General features: G+C 53.3%; 1 protein-coding gene across 1 annotated transcript; it reads left to right on the plus strand.

The window, feature by feature from the left end:
- The first annotated feature begins 924 nt into the window (after window positions 1-924).
- LOC117870355 (zinc finger protein 2-like) lies at window positions 925-17,214 on the plus strand. Its single transcript, XM_034757494.1, has 2 exons — window positions 925-1,040; window positions 10,858-17,214. Exon 2 carries the CDS (start codon window positions 10,895-10,897, stop codon window positions 12,758-12,760), a length of 1,866 nt encoding a protein of 621 aa, XP_034613385.1. The 5' UTR covers window positions 925-1,040; window positions 10,858-10,894; the 3' UTR covers window positions 12,761-17,214.
- Window positions 17,215-23,047: the final 5,833 nt, after the last annotated feature.

The raw sequence follows: 23,047 nt of genomic DNA on the forward strand, positions 1-23,047 counted from the left end.
TTGGGGCTGTCAGTGATCGGTTGTCGGTTACTGATTGCTGGGGACTGGCCGTTGGGGCTGTTAGCGGTTGGTGATCGGTTACTGATTGCTGGGGACTGGCCGTTGGGGCTGTTAGTGATCGGTTGTCGGTTACTGATTGCTGGGGACTGGCCGTTGGGGCTGTTAGTGATCGGTTAGTGATGGTTGGGGACTGGCCGTTGGGGCTGTTAGTGATCGGTTAGTGATGGTTGGGGACTGGCCGTTGGAGCTGTTAGCAGTTGGTTGTCCGTTACTGATTGAGGACTGGCCGTTGGGGCTCTTATTGGTTGACGATTGGTTACTGATGGTTGGGGACTGGCCATTGGGGCTGTTAGCGGTTGGTGGGCGGCTACTGGTAGGGTGACCAGACGACCCGATATTTCGGGGTTTGTCCCGCGTCCCGCCAATCTTTGATCGGGACACAATTTGCCCCGATATCCACCGGCAGGGCTGACTCGGCTTCCTGCGGGCACCCCCCTAATGTGTCCCGATATTTTTCTTTCCCTCATCTGGTCACCCTAGCGACTGGTTGATCAGTGGCCGTTTATCGGCACCAGACATTGATTATCACCAGCTGGGCACCGAGTATCGATTAGTCGCGGTGCAGCCGCGGACCGGGGGTGAGCAGACTCACTGCCCAGCCCAGGGACGGGGGGGTTACTGCGCATGTGCACAGCCGCTCTCACGCGCAGAGCGAACGGGGGTCCAAGCTCTGGCCATCTCCCTGGCGCCGGAAGTGGGGCTGCCCCTAGTCACGTGGGCACGGGTGCTGAAGCTCGGAAGTGTTGCTGGGGGGAAGGACTGGTTGGACGGTCGGCGGAGCGGGGGAGACGTTTTGCTGAGACACCGGCCGGATGTGAAGGGTAGAGGGGAGCGAGCTGGTGGTGGTGGCCCGGTGAGTTCCCCACTGCCCCCGGAGATAAACACCCCTCCCCGGGAGAGAATGGGCCCGTCCGCGCCCCATGCGCGCAGCGGGGCGGGCGAGACTATTTGTGCGCCCGGGGAGGATGGGGGAGACCAGGGTGAGGATGGGCTTGCGGATGGGGGAGACCATTGGGGGGGGGGATGGAGGGGGATTATGATGTGCTGAGGGTGATTGGGGCGGGGCATGGATGGAGATGGGGGATACTATTGTGTGCACCCTGAGGGGGGGATGTGGTTGCAGATGGGGGGGAGACCACTGTGCATGGGGGGGGCAGGAAGGGGATGTGGGGAGACCATCTTATGCACCCTATGGGGATGGGGTAGCAGATGGGGGATAGTAATGTGCGGGGGGGGCAGGAAGGAGATGGGGGAGACCATTGGGGTGGCCGTGGATGGGGCGGGAAGACCGGGGTGGATGTGCCCTGTGCGGAGTCCTAGATCCCAAGGTAGAAGGGACCCTTCCCATAAGCTAGCACGGCCCAGAGAACTGCCCCACACTGATCCCCGGAGCAGAGATCTTACAAAAACATCCTGTCCGGGTTCAGAAATGGTAAGTGATGAAGAATCTGCCATGACCCCAGTTACCTACCTTCTTCCAATGATTCGTCACCTTCCCCATTGTACATTTACATCTTATTTCCAGGCTGAATTTGTCTGGCTTCAGCTTCCAGCCATTGAGTCATGTTCAAGCTTTCTCTCCTAGATTGAAGAGCCTGTTGTTAAATATTCCCCATGTAGGTTCCCATTTTAAACCAAAACAAAAGTCCCTGAGCCCACTCTTCTCTCAATTCCTTTCCTCCAATTCCATCCGAGACCCTCTCCAATCCGGCTTCCACTCCCAACACTACATTGAGGCAGCTCTCACCAAAATCTCCAGTGACCTGTCGCTAACCAAATCTCAAGAGTCACTGCTCCATCCTCATCCTTCTTCGCCAGCCACCGACCTTTGATGCAGTTGACCATGCTATTTTTCTTGCAATCTAGTCCTACTTGGGCTTCTGTGACTCTGTCCTCTCCTAATTCTCCTCCTACCTCTCTAATCACTCCTTCAGCATGTCCTTCGGAGAATCCTCCTCACCCCCCCTCCCACTTCTGTAGGGCGTGACAAATGTGGGAATTTTGCTAATATCTGTATGATTCATATGTGTGCCTCAGTTTCTCTTTGTGTTTTGCATTGCTGTGCATGGAATGTAAAGGGTTCAAAAGAGCAGTAGACATGACATAAGACATTGGGTCAGGTAATTATTGTCTGGGATGGTATCAATGGGCTGTTAAAGGACTGGCTGAAACCAATCCAAAATTAATGGAGGATCCTGAAAAACAGTGGAAACCTGAATAGCAGGGACTTTCATGCCTAGCAACCAACAGCCAAAAGGAAGGAAGCAGACCAAAGAAAGACCCTGAGCTGGAGAACAAAGGGGGAGGTATCAGGTGGCTATGTTAAGAGCTGGTCTTTGGAGAGAGACAGACACTGTCACCTCAGACAGAGAGCCAAAATGGATTCTAGCAGCTTGGCTGGGTGGAGCCCTGGCCTTGGCCAGTCTGAATTCTGTCTTCACCTTTGCTTCTCTGTGCTAACCTAAGGACTGCCCTGCTGTGTTCCAGTTGGCTAATAAACCCTGCTCTGTTTTGAAAGGGCTGCCTGGTGTCATTGAAAATCCTTGATGAGGTGCCTTGATCCCGGGAGAGGGCAAAAAGTCTCTGAACAGGACTCTGTCTCAGTGAGACTTGCTGGCAGAGCTCACAGGGTGAAGAAGGCGGGCTGGAGCCCAGAGGCCCAGGCGCTGAGGCTTTGAGGCTGTGTAGCCCACCCTTAAGGAAGAAGGGGGGGTCTGGCACACTGATGGGGTTCCTCCAAGGAGCTGTTCAAAATCTGAGGTATAACACAGATCCCATGGGCCTGGGACAGTTGGTGGTAGAGGTGGGATGCTGAATACACCAATAATATTTTGCAGTAAGTGACTTGCAGCAGTCAAAACAAGATTAGTCAAAAGAAAAGGCAAGACAGTGCTGTATATTCACCTCCCTAAGAAGAGCCATGTACAGAAAGAGGGTTAAATGTTGGGAAGTTAAACAAGGCCCAGCTCGTTGCATGGCCGGAGAAGGGTGATCGAGCCAGGGTCCAGGCCCAGGTGGAGTCCTGAGAGAGTCTGAGGGCAACAGAGGCAGTAGCAGGGTGTCCTCACGACCTGACTCCCCATCGCCAGAGTTGGAACAGTGGAAGTTGGAGCTGGAAGTGAGGAAGCTTCAACTAAAGGAACAGACACTAAAGGACCATGAAAGAGAGTGAGCTGATTGATAGAAACAGTAAAAACAGGAGGAGGAGCAGCACCAGCATGAACTGGCTAGGGAGAAGTGAAGGAGCACAAGTTCCCAGAGAGGGGTAGGTGGGGAGAGACCATGGGAAGCCAGTAACGCAAGGAGTCTAGATATCAAATTGCCCCAGTTTATGGGGAAGTGGGATATAGATGCCATTGAGAATGCTTGCAATTTGAACCTGGTTGACCCTGTGGACTGGCTTCACTGTCTGACCCTGTTATTTGGTCCCAAGCTATAAGAGGCATATAGCCAGCTGGGTGGAGTTGACACTGGGGGCTTTGTTGCTTACATTTGAATCAACACCTGAAGCTTCTAGGAAAAGGTTTCCGTGTGTGCAAAAGATCCAAGGTGTGATGTGTTTGGAAGCCACTACCCTGATGGGAGAATCTCTCCACAAATGGAGTAAAAAGGTGCAGGCATCAAAAAAGATATTAGAATTGGAAAAAGTGCAGAGAAGGGCATCAAAAATGATGAGGGGTATGGAACAACTTCCATATGAGGAGAGATTAAAAAGACGGACTGTTCAGCTTAGAACAGACGATTAATGGGGGTAATGACAGAGGTCTATAAAATCATGAAGGGTGTGAAGGAAGTGTTATTTCCCCCTTCACATAACACAAGAACCAGGGGTCTCCTGATGAAATTAAAAGGCAGCAGGTTTAAAACAAACATAAGGAAGTACTTCTTCACACAACGCACAGTCAGTCTGTGCAACTCGTCGCCAAGGGATGTTGTGAAGGCCAAAAATATAACTGGGTTCAGAAGAAGAATTGGAGAAGTTGATGGAGGGTATGTCTATCAAGATGGTCCGGGACACAACCCCATGCTCTGGGTGTCCCTAAACTTCTCACTTCCAGAAGCCTGGACTGGATGACAGAGGACAAATCACTCTAATTGCCCTGTTCTGTTCATTCCCTCTAAAGCCTCTGGCAGTGACCATTGTCAGAAAGCAGGATACTGGGCTAGACGGACCATTGATCTGACCCAGTAGGGCTGTTCTTACATCACTACGCTGGAGAATTTATATAACCTATTGGTTTGAAACAACTCCATGGGATCTGTCCCCATGAGCTTAAAATGTGGTCAGTGAACATGAAGCCTAAGGTACTTGTAGTGCAGGGTGGTGGTAGGGCCCAGTGTTGAGAACACTAAGACCCAGATTGGGTACCCAAAAGGGGTCGAGGGGTCACACAGTTGCCCCAGAAGTGGGATTTGAGTTAACCCAAACCAAGGGAGACAGCCGATGTGGGTTGAGCATCTCTAAGAGATTCCCAAAGACCTGTGGTGTAATATCTGTGGATATTGCCCAAGGCTTGAAGAAATTAGGTTTAAACGGGACTCTTGAAGGGTTAGCTTGGTGAAAGCCATCCTTCCCAAGCCTGTGTGCCCCCGATGAGGGAGACCTGTGTGTGTGCGTGCGCGCTCTATGCCCTGGGGATAGGTGAGACCATTATCTGTGAATGTCCCCTATGGGGAGATGGGAGTGATCAGTGTGTGTGCTCTATGCCGTGGGGATGGGGGAGACCATTGTCTGTAAATGTACGAGATGGGAGTGATCAGTGTGTGTGCTCTATGCCGTGGGGATGGGGGAGACCATTGTCTGTAAATGTACCCGATGGGGGGGGGAGACCAGTGTGTATGTGCTCTATGGGGAGGATGGGGGAAATCATTGTGTCTGTGCTCCCTGTCAGGGGTGGGGTGGGAGAGACCATTTTGTGTGTGTGCGCGCGCCCCCTATGTGGGGGCGTGGGATGAGGATGGGGGAGACCACAGTGTGCACCCTCTGAGAAGGAAGAAACCACTGTGTGCACCCTATGGGGGCGTGGATCAGCCTTCTGTGCATTGGGGCAGAGTCAGTGTCAACCTGTGAATTGCTTCAGGCACCTCTATCACTGTTTTCAATGTCAGTGCTGCAGGTCGGTTGCCTGCCCATTGGGGTGACAGCCTGCGCCCCTCAGCTCAGCGGGTATACCTAGCTGGCACGGCGCTGGTGGCTGCATGGAGGCTCTCTTGTTGCTACAATCATGATCCTGGCTTGCAGGGGGATTGGCCCAAACCGACCTGTGGGGGTGACTTGTGTCCAGTAGGGGCATCCATGGGGCCTTAGGCGCCAGTTTAACTGAACCGGTTTGCAGTGGCAGTTCTGATGTGCAGAAGCATGCAGTTCAGACAGACATGTCCCTTACTCGAGGATTTATTAGAGGATACTCTATATTCTAGTAGACAGGTGAGGATAGAAGTTGATAAATACAGGTAGGAACCAAAGACAAACAGTCAAACAAGAGTCCTATCCAGTTACACCACATGAAAGCAGAGGGCTAAATTTTGATAAGAGCTTGTATATAAATGCAAGAAATCTAAATATGAAGATGGGTGAACTTGGATGCCTCATATTAAATGAGGATATTGATAAAATACACATCACAGAAAGATGGTGGAAAGATGATAATCAATGGGACACAGAAATACCAGGGTAAAAAATATGTAAGGATGACAGAGTAGGCCATGCTGGTGGGGGAGTGGTAGAATATGTGAAAGAAAGCAAAGAGTCAAATATAGAAAAAAATCTTAAATTAATCAAACAGTACCATAGAATCTCTATGGATAGACATTCCATGCTTGACTAATAATAGTAGGAATATGCAAGTGATCACCTGACCGAGATGGTAAAGGTGATTGAGAAATGCTGAGGGAAATTAGAGAATCTACAGAAACAGAAAACTCAGTAATAATGGGGGATTTCAGTTATCCCCATATTGACTGTGTACACGTCACCTCAGAATGGGATGCACAGATAAAGTTTCTAGACACCATGAATGACTGCTTCTTGGAGCAGTTAGTCCTGGAACCCACCAGAGGAGAGGCAATTCTTGATTTAGTCCTAAGTGGTTCACAGGATCTGGTCCAAGAGGTGAATATAGCTGAACCACTTGGTAATGGCCACCAGAGTGTAACTGAATTTCACATCCTTGTAGGGGGAAAAATACTAAAGAAACCTATGCCATAGTATTAAACTGCAAAAAGGGGAATGACACAAAAATGAAGAGGCTTGTTAAACAGAAATTAAAAGGAACAATCACAAGAGTAACATGCCTGCAAGCTGCATGGAAACTTTTTTACAAATCCCATAATAGGGGCTTAAACTATATGTATACCCCAAATCATAGTTTAAAGAGAAAGGACAGTAAGAGGACCAAAAAATGCCACTATGGTTAATCAACAGAGTAAAAGAGGGAGTTAGAGGCAACAAAGATGTCTTTTTAAAAATTGGAAGTCAAATCCTATTGAGGAAAATAGAAAGGAGCATAAACTCTGGCAAGTTGAGTGTAAAAGTATAATGAGGCAGGCCAAAAAAGAATTTGAAGAACAACTAACAAACGACAGCAACTAACAACAAAAAAGAAATTGTAAGTAAATCAGAAGCAGGAAGCCTGCCAAACAATCATTGGGGCTTCTGGATGATCAAGGTGCTAAAGGAGTATTCAAGGAAATAGAGGTTGTTGTGGAGGAGCTAAATGAATTCTTTGCATCGGTCTTCACAGCAGAGGATGTGAGGGAGATTCCCACACCTGAGTCATTCTTTTTAGGTGAAAAATCTGAAGAACTGTCCCAGATTGAGGTGTCGATAGAGGAAGTTTTGGAACAAATTAATAAATTACCATCTCTTCCTGAGAACTTACTATTGTTTATTCAACCAAGAGTTCTGAAGAAACTCAAATATGAAATTGCAGAAATATTAACTGTGGTATGTAACCTATCGCTTAAATCAGCCTACCAGATGACTGGAGGATAGCCAATGTAATCCTAATTTTTTTTAAAAGGCTCCAGAGGCAATCCTGGCAATTATAGGCTGGTAAGCCCAACTTCAGTACCAGACACATTGGTTGAAACTATAGTAAAGAACAGAATTATCAGACTCAGAGATTGGGAAGTGTCAGCACAGCTTTTGTAAAGGGAAATCATACCTCACCAAACTATTAGAATTCTTTGAGGGAGTCAACAAACATGTGCATATGGCTGATCCAGTGGATATTGTGTACTTGGACTTTCAGAAAGCCTTTGCTAAGGTCCCTCAGCAAAGGCTCTTAAGCAAAGTAAGCAGTTCTGGGACTGGTGGTAAGGTCGTCTTATGGATCAGTAACTGGTTAAAAGATGGGAAACAAAGGGTAGGAATAAATGGTCAGTTTTCACAGTGGTGAGAGATAAATAGCAGATCTGTACTGGGGACCAGTGCTGTTCAACATATTCGTAAATGACCTGGAAAAAGGGGTAAGCAGTGACGTGGTAAAGATTCCAGATGATACAAAATTACTCAAGATAGTTAAGTCCAAAGCTGACTGCGAAGAGTTACAAAGGGATCTCACAAAATGAGGTGACTGGGCAACAAAATGGCAGATGAAATTCAGTGTTGATAAATGCAAAGTAATACACATTGTAAAACTCAATCCTGACAATATATACAAATGATGAGGTCTAAACTAGCTGTTACCACTCAAGAAAGAGCTCTTAGAATCATCGTGGATAGTTCTCTGAAAACATCCGCTCAATGCATTGCAGCAGTCAAAAAAGCTGACAATGTTATAAATCATTAGGAAAGGATAGGTAATAAGACAGAAAATATCATAATGCCTCTGTATAAATCCATGGTACGCCCACACCTTGAATACTGCGTGCAGTTCTGACTGCCCCATCTCAAAAAAGATATTTTAGAATTGGTACAGAGAAGGGTAACAAAAATGATTAGACGTATGCAACAGCTTCTATATTAGGGGATATTAAAAACACTGGGACTGTTCAGCTTAGAAACGAGGCAGCTAAGGGGAGATGCAATAGAAGTCTATAAAATCACGAATGGTGTGAAGAAAGTGAATGGGCAAGTGTTCTTTACCCCTTCACATAGCACAAGAACTAGGGGTCATCCAATGAAATTAATAGGCAGCAGGTTTAAAACAAACATAGGGAAGTATTTCTTCACGCAATGCACAGTCAGCCTCTGGAACTCGTTGCCAGGGGATGTTATGAAGGCCAAAAGTATAACTGGGTTCAAAAATGAATTAGAGAAGCTTGATGGAGAATAGGCCCATCAGTGGCTATTAGCCAACATGGGCAGGGAGGCAACCCCATGCTCAGAGTGTCCCTAAACCTCTGATTGCCATAAGCTGGGAGTGGACGACGGGATGGATCACTCAAGAATTGCCCTGTTCTGTTCATTCCCTCTGGGGCACCTGGCATTGGCCACTGTCGGAGGGCAGGATACTGGGCTAGATGGACCTTTGGTCGGACCCAGCATGGCCATTTTTATGGTTAAACAGGCACAACTCTGCATGGAGACAGTCCCTTGTTGGCTGTCCTGGTGCTGTTGAGGAGGCCGTGGAGGCGATGGTTGGGACGGGGTGACGCAGGTCCATACTGTCATGCTTGGTGTCACATGAACTGAGCCTGGCTCTGAAATGCTTTAGCAGGATCCTTTCCTGCTAAAGCAGGAACTTTCCGGGGGTGTGGGTGCCCCCAAATAGAGGGATGCAGGCCCCCCCCCCCCAGCTCCTGAGCCAGTGGGTGTGGGAGGAATGGCATCGGATCGTGCCCTGCGCAGGGCGTCGGGTATCTTTGGCCTGTCCCTCAGTGTGAGTGAACTGTGAACGTCCTGTGTTGTACTTAAAGTACTGCACAGGATCTTTTCAGGGGGAATAAGACAAAACGTCACATTTATTAGTAATACATGTATTCATTAACACTGTATTATATGCATATAATATATTACACTTACACTCTCACACACACACAAACACACTCCATCTTGTTACCAATTAGTTGCTCCCCTTAACTTCACTGGCCAGGTGAGTTAGATGGGGGAGGGGGGGGGAGCCGGGCTTCTGCCAATCCGGATCGATGCTCCCATGTTGACAAGATGAGACCCGGGGTCCTCTGCAAGACACCTCACTTTTATAGCAGCTTTCTTCTTATGCAAATCTATACCAGCTGGTCCTTTGTGCTGCTTTCTTTTGAGTGTTGTCCCAATGCTGCAAAGAGGGTGTTTTCAAAAGAAGGTGCTTGCTTCTAACCCCCTCGGCCCTCGGTATGTCTGCTTGTTTTTAATGAGCCCACTTGACACGTTTTATTGTCGTTGGGTCTGGCTTCCAGCCCCTCTCCAACATTTGAGGCTGTCTGGAGGTGCTGCCTTCCATGCCTTGCTCATCCACACCTCATTCATTCAACAGGGCAATTGATTAAGAGTGGGGAGGGAGAGCTCTTGTTCTACTGCTAGCAAAAAGAAATTTTTCTTCTATCTTATTCTATCCTTAGGGGCTATAATATTATACCAAGGGCAATGCAAAGTTTCTAAATGAGGCTTTGATACAAAGTCCCATGAAAACAGAGGTCACATGTGGGTAGACCCACCACAAGGTTATATGAAGAGGCACAATGTAAAGTCATATGAAAATTATCAGAGATTTATCTACACCTGGCCTCTGCTGGTGAGGGCAAGCTCCTCTGCACTGGCCATGTGTAGTCACGGCAGGACCTTGGGGCTCCTCTCTGGGAGGCAGAGTCTTGGCCCCCCACACCTTTTCCCCCTCCCCTCCCTCCTCGAATGCAGAAGGTCGCTCTGCCTCCGGCAGCCTTGGGTGTGGGTCCCGCAGGCTCCCTGCCAGGGAGTGATGTGCTGCCTTGGGCGGCAGGCTCAGCCATCCGGCAGGGGGTTATCATGCTGGGCGAGCTCATTGGGTTCTGCCTGGTCCATGCAGCAGGACAGCTCCTTGCTGCCTGCTCCTCCTCCCCTCCCCTCCCCTCCACAAGAGAGTCGCTGAGGCTGATGGGTCCCACCAGAGTGAGCCTGGATACAGACTGCCCCCACGGCCGAGGCCTCCAGTCATCCAGGACGGAGTGCTAATTCCTGGTGCCGTGACCCTGTCCTGAGCCCTGTCCTGTCCTGGATACTTCCTCTAGGGGACCATAGGGTGGGGCCCCCCTCACACATGGGGGAGGAATGGGGGCAGGGGAACCCAGGAGCCCCCAGGGGGGGAGAGCATCCCAGAGGGAGCATTATGTGGATGTGAGCCATGTGTCATCCTGACCATGCCTTGAATCCCCTCCTGTCCTGCTCCTTGTTCTCCACTCCCGTCCCTGTCTCTGCTCGCCCAGCTCTCGCCCACCTAGATTTGGTTTTCACCCTCCCGTCCCTGGAACAGTTGTGCCCATGTCTGAGCTACTCCACTTGCCCAAAGGGGTGGTAGGACATCATGTGTGGGAACGGCATAGTCCCGGGTAATGGCCGATGGGGGAAGGGCCATACCCTGTATCCTCCCCTCCCTCCATCATTCACCATGCACTTCCCTCCTGTCCACGTGTCTAGCTGGTGCGGGTGTTGCCCCATTCCCTCTCTGCCTCTGGTGAGCTGATTAGCATGGTAACTGCTGCAGGTGAGCCATGGAAAAGCCCTTTCTCACTGGAATAGGTGCCTGGAGATTGGGCAGGGAGGTGGGGGCAGAGGGGGAGGCAGGCCTGGGCGGGTAGTGCTAGGGCAGGAGTAGTGGGCCTTGCCAGTGTGAAGGTGGCTGTGCTAGGCTCTTAATTCTCTGTCCTGCTCTCTTGCAGAGGATCCTGCCTGGAACGGGGGCTGGCACCCACAGTCATGGAGGATGATCCGGCTTCTCCTGCCAGCAAGGCCCCGTCCCCGCTGAGCTGTATCCGGATGGTCCAGGCGGGCTGGTCGGAGAAGGAAGATGGGGCCTGGGAGCGGAGTGGAAGCATGCGGGATCCAGCGATGGTGGGGAGCTCTCCAGGGCGACCCGGGAGTTCTCCCCCTCTTTGCCCACCCAGCCGGTGCCAAGGGGGGCATAGCCCTGCCACCCCCCAGGACACTGATGGGACAGGCCAGAACCAGAATGGGGGAGAAGAGGAGGTGGTGTCCCCTCTGTGCCAGGAGCCCCCCCAGTCCCCGGCTCCAGGGGAACCACAGCCCCGCAGGCCGTTCCGGCGGAAGCACCGGCTGTACATGAAGCTGGCCCCTGGCAAGGTTACTGTGTCCCCAAGCCAGGACAGGGGGCAGCCAGCCACTGCCGAGGAGCCAGGGCCCTCTCAGGGCAAAAGGCTACGGCTGCTGCGAGGCCAAGCCAGCAACTTCCGGAGGAAGAAAAGACCTTTGGAGAATGGCCAGGAGGCAGGGCCTGGCAACGTGGGGCCCTCACTCCCACTCCGCCAGTGCAGTGGGGAGGAGGGGCAGGACCCGGCACCAGAGGGGGAGGAGGAGGCGCAGGGCTTGGCATTGAAGCGGGAGGAGGAGGAGGGGCAGGGCCTGGCAATGAAGCGGGAGGAGGAGCAAGACCAGGGCCTGGCACTGGAGTGGGGGGAAGAGGAGGAGAAGAGGTTCAGCTCCCCCAGGTTGGCTGGGCCCGGCACCGCCCGCCCCAAGCCGGACTTCGTGCAGCTGATCGATGAGCACGGGATCTACTCCACGGCCAAGCTGGTGCTGGGCAGTGCGGCGGGCGAGCTGGACGAGGGGGTGGTGCTTCCGCCACACCTGAGGCGGGCAGGCCCCCAGCTGGAGATCCGGGAGGTGATCGTGGACGACAAGCCCTTCGCGTGCAGCGTGTGCGAGAAGACCTTCAAGCGGGCCTGGGAGCTGTTCAGCCATGAAGTGGTGCACAACGAGGAGCGGCCCTTCCACTGCGACCTCTGCGAGGCCTCCTTCAAGCGCCACTCGGACTTCAAGAGCCACCGGCTGGTGCACACCGAGGAGCGGCCCTTCCACTGCGAGATGTGCGGCAAGAAGTTCAAGCGCTCGTCCAACCTCCAGGAGCACCGGCGCATTCACACCGGCGAGCGCCCCTATCAGTGCGCCTGCTGCGACAAGAGCTTCAAGACGCCCTACGAGCTGCAGCGCCACATGCTCACCCACTGCACCGAGAAGCCCTTCAAATGCGGCGACTGCGGGAAGGACTTCCCCACCTCCAACTCGCTGCTGCTGCATCAGCGCCAGCACTGTGACGACAAGCCCCACGTCTGCGGCGTCTGTGGCAAGAAGTTCACCTACGGTCACAGCCTCAAGGTGCACGAGCGGGTTCACACCGGCGACCGGCCCTTCGTCTGCCCCATCTGTGGCAAGGGCTTCAAGCAGTCCAACGCCCTCTCCTCGCACGAGCGGGTGCACACCGGCGAGCGCCCCTTTGTCTGCAAGACCTGCGGCAAAGCCTTCAAGCAGTCGTCCTACCTGGTGATCCACGAGCGCTCGCACACGGGCGAGCGGCCCTACAAGTGCGAGGTGTGCCAGAAGGCCTTTGCCCGGCCCTCGCTGCTGCTGCAGCACCACCGGGTGCATAGCGAGGAGCGCCCCTACAAGTGCAGCTTCTGCGACAAGTTCTTCAAGGACCTGGCCTACCTGACGGTGCACGAGAAGGTGCACACAGGCGAGACCCCCTACAAGTGCAGTGTCTGCGACAAGGGCTTTGCCCACCCCTCCAACCTGCTGCAGCACCAGCGTGTGCACCGCGACGGCTGACCCGGCTCCTGCTCCAGCATGCCCCGCCGGGGAGTGCGGCCCAGGCTGCATGCAGCTCCCAGTGGTGCCACTCTAGCTGGGCCCATTGAGGCTACATCTCCCAACGTGCACTGCAGTCCCTCGTGCATTAGGGTGAAGCAGTGCATGCTGGGAGGAGCAGTCCAGCCAGGCCACACCCTCACACTATAAGGGGCACTGAAAGCTCCTATGTGCGCATCGGGTATGGGCTAAAGGTCTGCGGAGGGCTGGGTTGCCCTGGCCTGAGTCGCTGCTTGGCTCCAGGGCCCCGTGGCCCTTCTCTGGGCACTCCCTGGAGCTCGGGGAAAGGGAGGAATAGTTGGCTCCTCAGCGAGGGGTTTGCTCCATGCCTGTCCTGCAGGGGGCCAGACTGTCTCCTCTGTGCTCCCCAGCTAGAAAGGGGTTTGTGAGCCCCACCTCTGTGCCATTGCCCCATGGCAGCTTCCCGACAGGATCAACACACAGACTGGGCACAGCCAGGATGGCCCCTTGGGGCTGCTCCATCAGCATCCCTGTGACCCAGGATTCCTCTCCTTGGATAGCATGGTCCCTGCCAGGGGATCGCAAGCTGGCAACTCCCCGTGTAGCTGGGAGGGGCTTTCTGGGCTCCTGGGTGAGCCCCAGGGGGATGGGAAAGCAGGTTCCTTCACAGTCAGTGACAGGGCTCCCAGCTGCCTGGAGCTGAGCGGAGCTTCTGCTCGCTGTACCCCACTGCAATGAGGGCTGGGGAGTCAAGCCCCCGTCCACCCAGTTTTGGATGCTGGGTTGCTTTCCTGTGGGAACTGAACCCACAGGGTGAGGGCTGGGCTACAGCCCCTCACGTCTGGCACCCCCAGCTCATCGGCGCTGGGATGCGTACGTGACCGAGTCACCCCCATCGCTCCACAGACTGAAGGGGAGGTAATGAGATCCGCTCAAACCTTTTCCCCTCTCTTGGTGTCGTAGTAAGAAAACAACTTACATCACATCCAGATCGGGCTCTCTGAGCCTGCGCTAAGTGTGCACATGCCAGAATGGCGTACAATGTGAATTATAGCCCAGAGCCACTTCGCTGCTAGCTGGTGCCAGGCCCACTCCCATGTGCTGTCTGCTCTGCTGGGCTGGAGAGCTGCCTTGGGGACTGGAGAGTCGGTGCGGGGAGTTCTCAGCTCTGGGTGGGTGTTGGGTCTGACACTTCTCCATGCTCGGGTTAAATAGGTGTCAACAGAAAGTCTGGATTCTCCCCCCCCTTCCCGCCCTCACTGCGAGTGGACGGATCTCGCTACCTACCTGACCCCTGGCCACTCATAGGATCTGCCAGGAACAGTGGGACTGGCGGCCTGCATTTCCCTCTCACAGTAAGTCAGGGAGGGGGTGAAGGGCAGAAGGGGCTCCTCGAAATATCATCCAGAAGCACCAGCACACAAGCGATGGGTGCATCCCAATTTCCCTTCTCAGACAAGAAGCTACAAAGGGGGGTTGAATGAGCCCTCCCTTGCCAGGCTGGTTCCTGGCCCCTCTGCCCTGGGAAGGCAGGGGTTAAAGATGCCTGCTGTGCCAGACTGCAGACATGTGCAGCCAGTGGGAGTTCAGGGGGCCCTGCTAGCCAAGCTGAGAGCCCGGCCCCTGGGTGACCCACACGAGAGCTATGGGGCGGCTGGGGCCGGGCTCTACGGGTCCAGCACACCAGCTCATTCTCGTGGGATCACGCACTGCCTTTTGTTACGGGCCGCCCGTGGACAGTACCTCACCTAGGGAGTGCTTTCATGTGCTAGCACCAGTCCCAGGGAGTGTCACCCTGCTGGAGCTCCAGTAACAGGTGTTCCCGTCTGCACTGAGTTACACCGGGCATCGTGTCGGTCACCTCGGCCCCTCCAGCTCCTGTCCTGGCAGGACCCAATTTGCTAGTGAGGACGAGGTTCAGTTGCAGCCGTTGGGTGCTGCTGGCCCCTGAGTGTGGACCCAGAGCCAGCGGGCCTGGCTGTGTGTGGAGTAGGCAGCAGGATGTGTCCCCACCACCGCTGTTGCTTGTGCAGGTGTGCTTGCTGCAGTCACACCTTTATGTGCACGTGTACCCACTGTGTGGGGCGCTCCCAGGAGCCGTGTGGGGTGTGAGGATAAATGCCTGCTACAGCTAAGGGACTGCCTCCTTCAGTTCCAGCTCTAGCTGTCTGGGGTTTGGCACAGTAGCGCCGGGGTCAAATCCTGCTGGGGGTTTTCAATCTCAGTCCGATCAGTTTCCCACCTATGGCTGAGCTCCCCTGTGCTAGTGCTGAGGGAATGTAGATGGGGCTGTGGGGGCCTTGCCCTTGTGTCACACAGCCCTGTTCTTGGAAGTTAGGAGATATGGAGCCAGTTCCTCAAATGGCCAGTCCTCCTGCAGGGGCAGCAAGGATCGGCCCCCTTTCCTGCACCCATTTAACCCATTAACAGGGCACTGGAAGGAGAGTCCCCTGGTTAATGCCCTAGCAGCCTTGTCCCATCTGGGGCTGTGAGAGCTCCTGAGCCATCTGCCTCTCCAGGCCTTCTGAGGAGACCCTCAGGGAACCCAGCTCCCCCAGGGCACACAGTGCGTCCCCTCCCTCCCCCCTGTGCAGCTCCCTGTTAGAGCAGAGTTGAAGAGTAGGCAGCTGTCCTTTATCTGCTCCATCCCCACCCCGCAGTACCCCCTTCTCTGCTCCAATGGGGAGCATTCCTGTAGCGAAGGCTGCTTAGAGGGACCCCCCAGCGGAGAAAGGGCAAGGCTGTGTGAGATGGGACCAGCGGCGCCACGTGTGCAGTAGCAGAAGGGTTTACAACCTCCCACCCCAGGGGAGCAGGGTGTGGGGTGAGCCAGGTTCTCCTGGGGCTGCTGATTGCACCCATCAGCCAGCAGTTCTCTCCATGGCTGCGTTTTGGGGCTCAGTGCGGGGAGGGTTACTGCTAGCATGGGAAAAGCTTGGGGGCAATCCAGACAATTCAACGGGCTGTAGCTGAGGTGAAGATGCTCTCAGACCCGCAGCTCCTGCAGGGCGGGTGGGAGTCGTATCAGCCGGTGCTGTGCCTGGGAGGAGATGGTTGCTCACTCTGCCCTCCCAGCAGCAGGGTACCTAGCTGCCCATGAGTCATGCCATGTAGCAGGGAGCTCGGTGGAGCAGACGCAATACCACGTTGGTTACAATGGTTCCTAGGGATCCATCATGCTGGGGGCCGTATGGACTAAGGGGGAGTCTAGCTGTGCCCTGCCGGCCTGCTGCAAGATACCCTGCGAGAGCCAGTTGCTGGGGTGAGGGGCAGCGAGCAGAGGCAGATGCAGCTGCCTGGTGGGGTTCCCCAGCAAGGGGCACTGTCACCAAGCGGTTGGGGCTGCTCAATGGGCAGCCCAGGGATGGATGAATGTTAGGAGGTACAGGTCGGTGATCTGGGTCCACCTAGAATCTGCAGCTGGGAGAAGTAACTTGCCCTATTGCTGGCGATGGGATGTTCTCCCCAGCCTCTGTGGGGTGCACAGGGGATGTGACCTGGCAGGGGAAGTGGCAGCGCTGGGCTCTGCCCCAGGGAGCGGTGGGTTGAGCAGTTCACCCACGCGGTGCCTGGGGGGTTCACCTGACAGCTGCAGCCTGTCGCTGGGTGCTGCACCCCTGTGCTGTGGTGGCCGTGCCCTGCTCTGTTTTAGGCAGTGAGGTGTGGTCCAGCAGGTTGGCAGTGTGTGGCCCATGGTCTGAGGGTACTGTGTTCACTCGGTAGTGGGCATGTTTGGTTCAGCACATGCCACACCCCGTGTGTATAGATTCCAAACACTAACTCTCCCCTGCAGGGGCCTGGCCTGGCTGCTGAGTGCCCATCCACAACTGGTTGGCATCTGCAGGGCTTGGCCATTCCCAGCATGCCAGGGGGCCACACCGTCCCTCAGGAAGTTGGGGGCAGGGCAGCCTCTGGGCACAGATAATTATTTAAATGGTCATGGGAAATTTCAAGTTCCTGGGCAGGTCCTGCATCACCTGCACCCAGGAAGGAGTGTGGGGAGGAGGGGATGGGCCCGGCCTGCCTGCACCAGAAACTCATCCAGCCTTGGGGAGAGCCAGGTGCATCGTCACTACACACCTGGGCCAGCCTGCGTCTCGGGGCACGGGGTGACTGCCGGGCAGCATATCTGGGCACTGTCTGCTGCCAAGTTCCCTTCTGGTTCCTGTGGACTTACGGCTGTGCCTGCCCATCAGCAGGGGGAGGCTGGGGAAGGACCTTTTCCAGAAAAGGTCACACGGGGCCAGCAACCCCCTGCACCCAGACTCACCCTGCGCCTGTGCTGGCCTGGAGGTGCCTGGCTCCACACTAAACTCCCCAGCACCGAAGCCATGGGACTCTGTGCGCGGACTCTCACTGCCTCGGGTCCCCCTTTTGTATTGCTACTGTAGGGAAGGGTGGGGGACCCCCACTCAGCTCCTCAACACTAATTACAGGACAGTTATTTAACTGTGTCTCTGTCTCATCTCTGCTCTGTGGGCCGGGCCTGATCACAGCTCGCCAGTTGCTCCTATTATCCCACGGGGGTCTACTGCCACTGCCCCAGAGCCAGCAGTTTTTAAATGTGAGCCCAGTTTGGTGCTTGTGGAAGAGGGGGTAGGGCAGGGAAAAGGGGAGAACAGGCAGGTGTTACCTAATCCATCTCCTGGAGCAATGCTGGTGTCCTAACCCACAACCCCTGCCTCCATAGCCCTGAGGTGCCCCTCAACCCTATCCCAGCCCTGGTCCGTCCCTCCCCAGCGCTGCCAGTGACCCTCAATCCTGACCCGCAGCCCTCCTCCTCTCCCTCCTGCAGTGCTAGGACACTCCTGAAAAGCCGGGTGCTGTACAGTGGCTTTGTGACGTGCACAAGTGGGCTCCAGCATAAAATGACCAACTTTTATGGCCAAATGCAGAGACTGGAGCCAGTGCATCCATTTGGTCTTTGTGCCTGTGGGTGGCTGACCTTCCTTGTGTCACAAGTTTCCATGGGGCTCAGCCACAGGCAGGGCCCCTTCTAGTCTGGCTGCTGCTTGGAATGGCAGCAGTTCTAACCCAAAAGATGCCAACTGTTCCCAAACATGCCTCTCTTCCACCAGTGGAACTGCAGCCTCCCCCCACGGGCATGGGAGGCGGGGTGAGCCTAGGAGTCAGGTTGGCGCTCACCCTGGAACAACCCTAATGGATAAACGTGGCCTAAATCAGAATAATAGGGTTGGAAAGGACCTCAGAAGGTCATCTAGTCCAACCCCCTGCTCAAAGCAGGACCAACAACAACTAAATCATCCCAGCCAGGGCTTTGTCAAGCTGGGCCTTAAAAACCTCTAAGGATGGAGATTCCAACACCTCCCTAGGTAACACATTCCAGCGCTTCACCACCCTCATAGTGAAAAAGTTTTTCCTAATATCCAATCTAAACTTCCCCCACTGCAACTTGAGACCATTACTCCTTGTTCTGTCATCTGCTATCACTGAGAACAGTCTAGATCCATCCTCTTTGGAACCCCCTTTCAGGTAGTTGAAAGCAGCTATCAAATCCCTCCTCATTCTTCTCTTCTGTAAACTAAATAATCCCAGTTCCCTCAGCCTCTCCTCATAAATCATGTGCCCCAGTCCCCTAATCCATTTCACTGGATTCTGGTCTCAAATCCCCCAGGGTCAAGTCAGGGTCACCCATTCACTGCAGGTCTATAGCAGTGCTGGGTTGTATAGGGCCCTCTGCACTAGCCAGTAGACCACATGGAAATGAGCCAGCTGCCCAGGGTTTGAGCCTGTTTGCAAGCCATGGTGAGACGTAATTAAGTGATAGCTTCCCCCATCCCAACACCAGGGGGGTCCATTCGAATTAATGTTCCACACAGGGCAAAGAAACCCCCCAAACCTCCACTGAGTATTGCCACCCCCAGAACTTTGAAAGTCATGATTTGGGCCCCTGAAGTCATGGGATTGGCTTTAAAATCATTCAGTTAAAAAACCCAGAATTCTTTATATTTGTTGATTTATGAGCCTTTAGGGGTCACATTTTGAAGCTTTTCTTTGTGACCAGGAGGGCTACAAACCTTAAAAAAAAAAGCTGGAATTCTGGCTTATGTTCACGATGCCAGGGGCTTGGGCTTTCAGATATACAAAAAATATTGCCAGACTCACAATAATCTCCTGAGCGTGGGCAGCACTGACATGAGCGTGCCCTGATGCAGTGATGGTGCCTAAGTCCCTAGCCTCTGTTTGTCAGAGGATGGAGATGGATGGCAGGAGAGAGATCACTTGATCATTGCCTGTTGGTCCACTCCCTCTGGGGCACCTGGCTTTGGCCACTGTCGGTAGACAGTATACTGGGCTAATGGACCTTTGGTTTGACCCAGTACAGCCGTTCTTATGTTCTTAAGTCTGCAGCCAGCCTGACTTTCCAGAGGGGTGTGAACCAGCCCCATTCATCTCAATGGGTGTTTACTCTGAAGTGTAAGGACGGCAATACAAGTTGTTAGTGCTGTTCATTGTGGTCACACAGCTGTTAACGTTAGAGGCTGCATGCAGCTATTCACTGCTCTAGACAGAGGTTGCTCTTGGGGTGGGGCGCTGAGACGGGCTGCTGTGCTGCTGGTGGGAAGGGGGATCATAGAATATCAGGGTTAGAAGGGACCTCAGGAGGTCATCCAGTCCAACCCCCTGCTCAAAGCAGGACCAACAACTAAATCATCCCAGCCAGGGCTTTGTCAAGCCTGACCTTAAAAACCTCCAAGGAAGGAGATTCCACCACCTCCCTAGATAACCCATTCCAGTGCTTCACCACCCTCATAGTGAAAACGTTTTTTCCTAATATCCAACCTAAACCTCCCCCACTGCAACTTGAGACCATTACTCCTTGTTCTGTCATCTGCTACCACTGAGAACAGTCTAGATCCATCCTCTTTGGAACCCCCTTTCAGGTAGTAAAAGCAGCTATTGGATCCTCCCTCATTCTTCCCTTCTGCAGACTAAACAATACCAGTTCCCTCAACCTCTCCTCATAAGTCACGTGCTCCAGCCCCCTAATCATTTTTGTTGCCCTCCGCTGGACTCATGCGGCCCCGGAGGCTCGTACCTGCTGTTTTGTGCTCAAGTCAGAGCCCATTTCGGTAGCTGGCTGCCCTTGGACCCAGCACGTTCTGCAGGGTCCTGTGAGCTGGGGAATTGCTGCCATTATGTGGAGCAGATCTCTGGCCTGTGCCAAACAGGAACTCAGGCTAGATGATCACAGTGGTCCCTTCTGGCCTTGGGCTGTAGGAATTTCACTGCCCCCCCAAATAATGCCCTGGGGAACCCTCAGATGGTGACTCTCCTTAGCTCCATTGAGGGCAGACTCATCTCCTCACAGCCTTTGGGGTGTGCTGGGAGTCCCTTCCCCATCCGTGAAATACCAGCAAACCAGCATCCTGTGCTGACAGCAGGGGGCGCTCTGGGTTCAAATAACCAACATGCTACCGCAGCTCAGTGTGGCTCAGGGCTCTAGAAGCTGCTTTTCACCCCTGGCTGTCAGTGCAGACCCCAGGCTGGCTGGCTGGCTGGCGCTGAGCTGTTTGGGGTAACTCACTTGGAGAGGGTTAGCACTGACAGAAAAGATCCTAGCTCTGGACCATTCCCAGGCTCAGCCCCAGACCCTGTGCTGTGCCCCAGGCCTGCCCGTCCAGTCGGGGTGATGCTCATTTCACTCCTTCTCTCTAAGACAGTATTTTTGCCACCAATTCAGACCCTTGTCCGGGTTTCACACCAGCCCCAAGGTGTCCCTCTCCTGGTTACCCATGTGCCATAGACATAGCACGGGCTGCACCCTGCTCTGGCATGCTGGGTATTGCCGTTACCTCTCACACCTGAGCAGCCTTGCGTGCCTGTGGGATTGTGTTTTGAATTTGGCCCCCTCCAGCGCTGGAGAAAGGCACAGACACCTGTGCCAGGGCTCATCTCCTGAAACCACGGGATGACAATTGGATGGCATTTTCCAGGCCTTTTTAGTTGGGGAGAAAAGCTTGGAAATGTGACCCGCCTGAGTGTGCAGAGAGTCTGTAACAATAGGTCCCAGAGGTGTTGCTCTAGGACACTTGCAGTTCTGGTTGGGCCCCAGCAACACCATCCCAGCAGAGGGCCCTTTGTTTGCTGCTGCCTTCCTGTTGTGGCTCTGCTGGGATGGCTCACAAAGCCCCCCACCCCTCCAGCCCCCAGAGCTCTGCTTAGGCAAGCAGGGGCTGAGCCATCCAAACAGGAGGTGTGGCAATTCCCTGGCAAACCCAGGAGACAGTGGGGGGCCCCCGGCAATTGCCAAGCAATGAGGGGCAGGGCCATGTCCTAGGGGCAGGGCTGTGGGGTGTGCCTAGGGCTCTGTCGCCCCTGCTGGTGTCCTGTGAGCTGGTGCGGATTTGTAGGTTTCATCCCTCCCGCCAATTCAGCAAGAAGCCTGGAGGTTTGGAAGAAGGCTGGGGGCTCTTGTGCACCAACAACTGCTGGGGAAGCCGGTTCCAGGATATTAGAGGCTTTACTTCCCCCCCCATCCCACCCGCACGTGCCCTCATGGTGCCTCCCGCTATGTGTGTGTCCCCAGCCAGCGCACCTGGCCTGCAGCTCCAAGCCTCCCCCACCCTCCCCTGCAGCAGCATAACCAAGGACCCCAGCCTGCTGACCCACATCCCCAATAGAAGGCTGTAGTGTCAGGATCTCATTCCCATGGGGGGATCTTTCCCATTTGGATTGTTTTACTGATCAAAAAGAACAGCTCCAGGACTATCCCACAGTGCCAGACAATAGCCCCCGGAGGCTGGAACCTGCCCTGCTCCCTTCATTGCACAGCACAAGTAGTCACAAACACAACCTGGCTAATACCCACTGCCCCTGTTCCATGCCTACCCCCACGCCGACCTCTCACTCACTCAGGGCTAGACATGTACGGAGGGACCGTTCTGTGTAACCCAGGGTGGTTTGAGTCTCCTCCAATTAAAAAAAATAAAACCTGCCTCTGTTTGTCAAAGAAAAGCATAAAAGTAAAGGGAAACAGACTGCAAAACATTTTAATGAGTGTAATCATCATCATCATCAAAGGAATGCAGATGTACAATCTCTCTTGATTTAGGCTTTTCACTTTTATTTCCACTTATTTTATTGACATGGGAAAAGGCCAGCCTAGGATCATAAGATCTTTTTTTGCAACATACAGACAAAACAGCCATTACTAAATACACTCCCCCCCAGCAAATCTCTCTTCTTTTCCATTAATTTTTTGCTCCATATTGAGCCTTATAACCTAACAAGCCCCTGCTCTAGTTTTGAGGAGGCTGTTAAACCACTGCACTACCACGAATTAAAACTTTTTTATCAGAATCATTTTCCCACCAAAAAATGGGATTTAGTCAAAAATATTTTTGTAGGAAAATGTTCTTTTCAGACTATTATTTGGGATAAAAGCAGGCCGTATTTTGGACAGCTAAGGAGCGGGCATAACTGGCAGCAACTGGGAATTAAAAAAATAGATTAAAATGCAACATAAGCAGACAAACAAAGAGGGAGAAAATCTTCATTAAAAGTTGTAGGTGAAAAATGACCAAACTCAAACAGTTTGCAAATCCCAGAGTTTGTTCATGAGAAGTTCCCAAGCAGACAAAAAGCAGGGAACTTCTTAGGGGAAAAACAGCCTGAATTCTGCAGCATGTCGAAAGGATTCAAAAGGAGGAGACATTTCCCGCTCATTTGAAATGCATCATGGGGCAGTTCAATCATTTGCGGGGATTTTATTGCTTGGGTTTCTGAAATAAGCATTGTGGCTCGTTAGATGCTGGAGAGTAGGCGGGAGGGGAATCAGTTTCTTCAATCAGTATCTTAAAGATAGCTTTGCTGTGGTTGGACATGGTGCCAGAAATTTTAAACTGCCCTAGCTTAACAACAAGAGCTGTTGAATTTCTGCCAAGTTTCTCGCTTACGTATGTTTCCGTTCGAGCCATGCAGCTGCGCATTTCTTCATACTTTAACTTCAGGTCATTTTCCCTGAAGTTCTTTTTGCCTTCAAAGATTTCCAGTCCGTACTCAAGTTTGTTTAGGTTGTTGTCCAAAGGGTTGGAGAACATGGCAATAAATGAGAACCTGTCTGACTCATAGGTGAAGACTCCTGCAATCCCCCAAGTGCTGAAGTTCCTTTTCACAAACACACAGGTCTCTTTGCTCTGGGGGCCGATGGATGGTGGGACAGGACTGAAGGTGTGACCGCTGTAACAGAAAACGCTGTGGGGAGATAGGAAATTGACTTGTTATGTTGCATCCTCAGCAGTGGGATTACTATAATCACTAGCT

This window comes from Trachemys scripta, unplaced genomic scaffold (genome assembly GCF_013100865.1).
Source record: "Trachemys scripta elegans isolate TJP31775 unplaced genomic scaffold, CAS_Tse_1.0 scaffold_26, whole genome shotgun sequence".
Classification (NCBI taxonomy): Eukaryota; Metazoa; Chordata; order Testudines; family Emydidae; genus Trachemys; species Trachemys scripta.